This window comes from Austrofundulus limnaeus, unplaced genomic scaffold (assembly GCF_001266775.1).
Source record: "Austrofundulus limnaeus strain Quisiro unplaced genomic scaffold, Austrofundulus_limnaeus-1.0 Scaffold184, whole genome shotgun sequence".
Lineage (NCBI taxonomy): Eukaryota > Metazoa > Chordata > Actinopteri > Cyprinodontiformes > Rivulidae > Austrofundulus > Austrofundulus limnaeus.
In genome coordinates this window covers 764,313-771,387 of record NW_013952586.1, presented here as the reverse complement: position 1 = coordinate 771,387, position 7,075 = coordinate 764,313, and the positions used below count along the sequence as shown (strand labels likewise).

The window sequence follows — 7,075 nt, the reverse complement described above, 5'->3', positions numbered from 1 at the left end:
ATATATATATATCCTGCTGTGACACATAGTGGTGTATATGTATAACAAAGAAATACAGTTTGGTGACTAGCTGATAAAAAATGCAGAAGTTTTAGAAGCTCAGTCTCATATTTCCCTCCGGGAGGTGTGAGAGAAAAAAACAGATCAAATTAGAGTGAAAACAGAAATTTGCATTTATTACCAAAACAAATACAGCTCCAGCTGAATGCTTAATGTTGGCTAATAATTTTCTGCAACTGTAAATAAACAGCAGCATACCACCATGTTCACAACATGAATTTTATAGATTACTTATATGAACAAAAAACAGGCAGAAGCATCCCTTGGACTATTTTTATTTGGTGTCTGAAGCCCTTTTAATGAAAACTTTAAAGTGCCTGTGACATGCATATTCTTCAAGTACAAAAAGTCAAAGATAATATCTTTTTATTTAAGAAAGTTGGAATCATACGCACGATTTAACGTATTTAATCCCATAACTGGCATATTTTCTTTTGAACGTGGCTCAGATAAAGTGAAACAGGAAGTGATATCAAAAGGGAACTCTTTCACAAAAAAAAAAAAAAAAAACTATGGTCTTTTTTATTGAAACAATACTATCTGAACTCTGACTTTTCTTCATCTCGCTTCATCTCGCTTTGATAGTGACTCAAAATAATCTTAAACATCAGATTCTTCTCTACACTGAGTTGTTAGTTAGTGTAGCAACACTCTGTTCACATGCAGACATTCCCCTTTGACATCACTTCCTGTTACTTCATATGCAAATATCTCAACAACTGTTCATCTCAGCGATATGAAATTTCTTTTGCAATATTTTATCAATGTCCTCTTTCTAAAAATGTGTTCATATGTATTACAAAAATTTGATGTCACAGGCACTTTAATATAAGTTGGTGAAATCAGCTTTTTATTTATAGATTTTGATTCAGCTGATAAATCTAAATCAAGGAAACTGGCATTTTTAGATGGAATGCCTATCACCTACCTTGTACTGTATCCCAATCTTAAACAAAGAAAAGTGTGATCTGTTAGAATTTATATATGTTTTGGGAGTGACTCTCATCTACCACCACACTAGATTTGTACTCACTATCTGTAAAATCGACCAAACTATTGCTATTTTTGTATTTAGTACTGATAAACTGTGGCGGCCATCTTGAATCAGGTTGACTCCAAAAGTTTATCAGTTGTAGACAAACAATTAGTTTAATTAAAATGTGTCAACTGGTTTATGAGATATTTTTACTAACAGAGGAATAAATGAACAAAGTCTTCACATTTTTATAACTTAAACAACAAATTTATCTTATCTAAAGATTTTGAACTAATTTTTTTTTCCTGATAGTAAAGTTTGTGATGGGACAGCACAACCAGACTGAATACAATGGCTTCAGAAAGGAAAAATATATCTAAACGTTGCATCTTTTAAGCTTTACCTATAACATTTTGTTGCAAGTACCAGTTTAAATAATATACGTCTGAAATTCCAAGAGGTTATCACTGTGTTCAGATGGACAGTTTTCTTCCTAATGATGCTACAACTCATCCTTATAGGAAATGAAAGAAAAAGGTTTGCAGTGTTTTATAACATGTTTGTCTAATGTGGTCATTTGGTTGCTTTGATTAAGTCTGGAAACATGTTGACCACCTCTGTTATTCAGCTGCTTGTTCCTTTTACACACTTTCAAGAAGACAACAGATGTATTTCGTAGAAACTTTTAGTACAAATACTAAATCAATAAATATCAAACAATAGGATGTAAATCTAAATATTTCCTTTCATTTAACTATGAATGAATGAATGAATGAATATAAAAGCACTTTTTGTTCTAAATAAACTGACAGACAGTTATAATGATAACACTAAGAGCTAACCCTCCTTCCTTCACCTCCCAGGCTGTTGTCTGAACTCTTCCCCGGGGCCACCGAGCTGTACGAGACCGTGGCGGCAAACCGTGAGCAGTGGACCAAAGTGTCCCACAAGTTTAACATCCGTGGTTTGCCCAGCAACAACAGCCTGGACTTCCTGGACCAGGAATACGAGCTGCTTCAGTCCCAGGGTGCTTTCGGGAGCGACGACCACTGCCTCAACGGTTGCCTTGATGACACAGACGGAGGGCAGGGCCAGTGACAGTGATGGCGGCCGGCCAGTGGCGGTTTTCCTGCAGCTTGTTTTTGTGTGTGTCTGGTCCAATAAGAGGCTGAGGATACCTTTTTTATGTGACCAAAGAGGGACGGGTCTCTCTGCTGTCAAACACTCTGACACAGGATTGAATCAGACAGGTGACCTGAAACAAAGTGGCTTCATCTGAGTCAGTTCTCTGATTAGATGCTCTGTGTTGCTTCTGTCAACCAGCTGAGGAGGGTGAAATTTTATCCTTTTTTTTTTTTCGTCAGCAGCTCCATTGGAAGAAAAACTGACTCAGTCAGAAATCCATTCACACAGTTCAGAACCTGCTGAAGATTGTAAAAACGCACACAGATCGACACATGTACACGTGCACATACTGTTCAGACTACTTCAACATGTGACACTGAGATGATACGTTGTGTAAAATGTTTCATAAGAGCTTATTTTTCATTTAAACAGCTCCGCTTCGTTCACACAAATGCAGCTGCCCTCTTTGCATGTGACTGCGAGACGTGGGGGCACCTCATGAATTGTTCTTTTTTTTTTATCTGGGTCAGTGTTGGTTTTCTCCATTCATTAAAAAAAAACGATGTAACACAAACATGTTTCGACCACATCAGAGCACGTTTTGTTCATTTATGACCTGGGAGTTTTTGTCCATTTAAACTTAAACCAGATTTATTTTATTTTATTTTATTTTATTTTATTTTATTTTTATTTTTTTAATCTCCCTTATTGTTTTGCTGAGGTTTAGGTGACACTTTGACAATCACTCATAAACAGCATCACAGATCCCCGACCTGCTTCTRTACATTAAACAAACAAACAAAAAAAAMCACACTTTCTGTGGATACAAAGTCACCAAATCAAATCAAAAGCCACCCACGACCTAAAAGCATTCTTTGCATTTGTTCTTTTGCACTTTTTTGTTCTCATTTCTCACAAACCTACCATCGATTGAGAAACAGGAACCCTTTAAAAGATCCGTCTCATTCGTCCGCGTAAGTGTGCTACAAGTAGAGTGTGTTTATATTGTGTGTCACCGAGTGTGTCATATGGATCTGCCTTATTGCGCATCTTTGCTGCCTTTCTTAGAGCTTTTAATATATAAAACCTAAATAGTCTGTTTAATGTTGGGTCGCAGCGCGAGAATCGTGTCGACACGATCACACCGACGACGTGTATATTTGTACAACCTTTGTTTGAGAAGAGTTTTCATTCTGTTTGTTCCTGTCTGTACAACCAGCTCCGAGTGTTCAAGGCAGATAAATATATTTTTGCTTTGGGTGATCCCCAAAAAGCACTTCTATATGTATATTTAAAAAAACAACTGAACAAGAGATGTAGCCATCATAGAAATTTTTCGTTCTTGAAACACAGTTGCTGCACTCCGACGGTGTTGGGTTGTCTGATTTGTGCCTCATAAAAAAAGAAGAAAAGAAAAAAAAACACTTCAGGGCCAAGGGTATCTTTGTTTCAACATGCCATAAGTTTTACTTTACAATAACTAAGAAAATGCTGCAGAGTTGAAGTAAAAATGACGGAGGGCGTGTGTAACGGACAGAGCTGTAGAAGATAAGAAGAGAGAAAAGGATGGAAAAATATGGTTTAGGATCAGGAGAGGAATGGGGGCAAAACAGCTGCTGAAGGTGAGACAAACCTCAAATCATCTACAAATGAGTTCTGTCATAGACAGAAGAGACACATCTTCAAGAATCAAAGAGTCCAGCTGCCTTGAAGAAATGTCTCTTCTCATGCAAGGATTTCTAAATTAAAAGGTGCGACGTGTGTTTGCAAATCACTTTTCCTCCCATCCCTCCTGAGGATCAAGGTTTTTGTTATCCTGGCCCACGTGCAAGAGCAAAAATTATAAATCCGAGCAGCACTTTACAGCACAATCTGTGCCCTCATTTACCCATCTGCACATTCATTCAGCACTGCTGTATCTCTGCAAAGCTAATCTAGATAAATCATTCTGCAGAGACTAATCAGTGCTTTAGATCAGGGCTTCCCAAACATTCTTAGTCTTTCTTTTGTTACTAAACAACAAGTTATTTTATGTCTCTTCAKACATACCTCACATCAGCTATGACACCTCTGACGAAGATGGAAGCAAATACGTCGAAACATGTCAGGTATRTCTGGAGAGACAAAATAACAGTGTCTAGTAACAAAGAAAGGTTGTAGGAATTATTAGATGTGCACGATGAACTTGACTGGATTGTTCCCAAACATTTCCATGCCATGGCCCCCCAAACAGCATTGCAAACTCAAAAACACTGCAACAAAACATGTAAAGAAGCATAAACTTCTATTCAGCCGTTAWTATATTTGTTTAGCATATTAAATTTATTAACTAAGGTTTGAACACTTTATTATACTTACACTGAAAAAACAACTTTTCAACAAGAATTGCATTGTTTATTCTTCCCTACAGCTTTCTGAGGCCACAACCCCCACTTTGAAAAACCCTTCTTTAGATCACATTCATACACCAATGGGACCCACATCAGGGGCAGGGGCAATGAAGGGTTCAGAGTTTTGCCCTTCAACTGAATAGTGGTGGAATCGAAATCCCAACTCTCTCATTTAAGGAATACTGCCCAAACTAAACTGTATAAATGCAGAGGACAACACAGTCAGAACCCAGTGGTCCTCCTACCCCTCAGGGACAAGGGACGCACATATGAGGACAGTAATGGACACATTTTGGGCAAAGATGATTTATGGTTTGAGAGAGGATGGTGGGGGGGGAAAAGGCTCCCTTATGTCAAACAGGAACATTAAAGAGAGGAGGTGGTCTCAGRTTTTACCTTCTCAGCACATACAGTTCAGTCTGATCTACAAACATCGATTTGCACCTTCATGCACGTGACCAGAACATCCAGGTTAAATCATAAGCTCGTAACTTTACAACATTCAGTTTAGGGTCGAGAAATTTATAAAAGCTACAATCATAAGTTGTAAGAATGTGATTTTGCTTTGAAAAGACATAATGAAAATTCATTTTTTTTGGAAAACTAATTGGTTTGTAAAGTGGTTTGACGTATGTGTCTCACCTTCAGCCTGAGGTTAACGTGTTGTTCAGGTCTGCTTTGAAATGGTTCATGAACTTTCTATGATGTTTTTAAAGGGCATACAGGTGTTTGTAAAAGAAAAGCCACCCTTGTTTCTTTCTCAGACCCCTTTTTCTATTGTTGATAAAACACCTTTCATACGTACCTGCCTTTTTCATGTGCAATATCAAGTGTCTGCCTCTATGACGTTACATAGATAAATATGTAAATAGGATTTAGTAAATCCCTATGCCTCTTGGTAAATTATTGCTTTAAGGTCTGATTTGCCAAAAGCTTTTAAGTGTTAGTTCGTGTTGTTTCCATTAAAAAAAAGTAAGTGGAATTATTTTAATTCTATCATGTTTTTGAGAGTTCAGACCTTTGACAGTTTTCTATAATGTGTGTGTGTGAGAGTGTGTGAGTGTGTGAGTGTATCTGTCCTGTAATGTTTGGTAAAGAGTCAGGGCAAAATGTGCCAAGCAAACATTTTCTACTTCCTGGACAAACTGGGAGTTGTAGACCAGACGTGACTTAAAGAAAAGTTTATTCTTCGACACCCGAAGGGCCGATGGGCTGCGATTTGTCTTCAGCTCGTTTGTGAACCCGATCCACTGTAACCACCCCCCCCCCCCCCACCCAATCACAGCAGAAATCTGGCCTGTGGTGGGATGTCAATGTAACCATCACCTGTGACACATTTGCTAAAGGTTGCAAAAGTATATTTGCTGTAAATAACAAAGTTTTAAAAAGCAACTGTTTTTTTTTTTTTTGATTGTCTGTCATCATTACAAGTAGAAGTACTGTATTTTGATTCTGTAATGTATTTAAAGTGGTTGCTTCTTTTTTTTTTTCTAAGCCATTTTTGAACAACTCCGGGAGGGGATGAGAGAAAATGACGTGTGTATTTAGGATTTAAAGGTGATATTCTACCACAAAATAAACAAAAACTCAGACTAATTGTATAAATGATGTTTATACTAAGAGGTAAATCTAGTCATCATCTTCTGATTAGTTCTGTCGGGTGGTGTTGTTCTTCTACAGATGTATGTAACTTGGACATTTTGGAGAAAGAGACAAATAGATGACCWTTTGTTTTATTTTTTTTTTCTTTCTTGAAATAAATCTAGTTAAAAGTGTTTTGGCTGTTTTGTCTTCCTGTGCACTGCTTCACTACATACTGCAACTCCTCTGTGACACAGTGGTCTGCCGACACAGATTGAGCCATCTCTGCTGATCCGGTTGGTCCGTGTCACATTCTGTAATGTGTGATAGGATCAAAATGCTCCAACCCTGGAGACAAAATCAAAAACTGTCCACTGCTACTGCTGGTCCTCTCCTCTTTTTTATTTCCTTGCTCTACATCTTTGTGTAGTTAAAATTAAACTGCCAATATATTTGAAGCTGTTGAAACAAACCCATCTGTCTGAAAAAAAAATTTTAATCTTAGAACACAACATTAATATAAATTTAACAAGGTCTAATATGTGACTTAAAAAGAAACAAATAGCCACATTTCACCTCTTTTTGAATCTGGTGCAAAGATAAAAACAAATTCTAAAGAAAATACAGCAGCTTAATTATTTACACAGTGTTTTCTAAGGAGCTGCAGTGCTCAGTGGTCAGTAACAGAGTTTGTAATCCTGAGGTTGTGGGTTTGAGTCCAAGTTGTGTCAGGAAGGGCATTCATTGTAAAACAGTTGAGAAATTTGTGAGTTTGCTCACCGTGATGATCCCTGCAGGAAGGAGGCAGATCAAAGGAAAAACAACACAAACCGTACTCTAAGACCATTCTGCTTAATTACAGGGAATTATTTTTGATTTCATGCGCAAAATATGCTCAGCTTATTTTTAATATTTCAAAATTAGAATTTTACTCCACATTTGT

At 37.3% G+C, this 7,075-nt stretch overlaps 1 protein-coding gene across 1 annotated transcript in view; it reads left to right on the top strand.

Moving 5' to 3' along the window:
• The window catches only part of pde2a (phosphodiesterase 2A), a gene marked incomplete in the record, with an annotated part of 155,405 nt that extends 149,079 nt beyond the window's left edge, over positions 1 to 6,326 (top strand). Inside the window, 1 exon segment of the mRNA XM_014018181.1 lies at positions 1,900 to 6,326. Within this exon segment, the coding sequence (XP_013873635.1) occupies positions 1,900 to 2,134 (235 nt within the window).
• Positions 6,327 to 7,075: the final 749 nt, after the last annotated feature.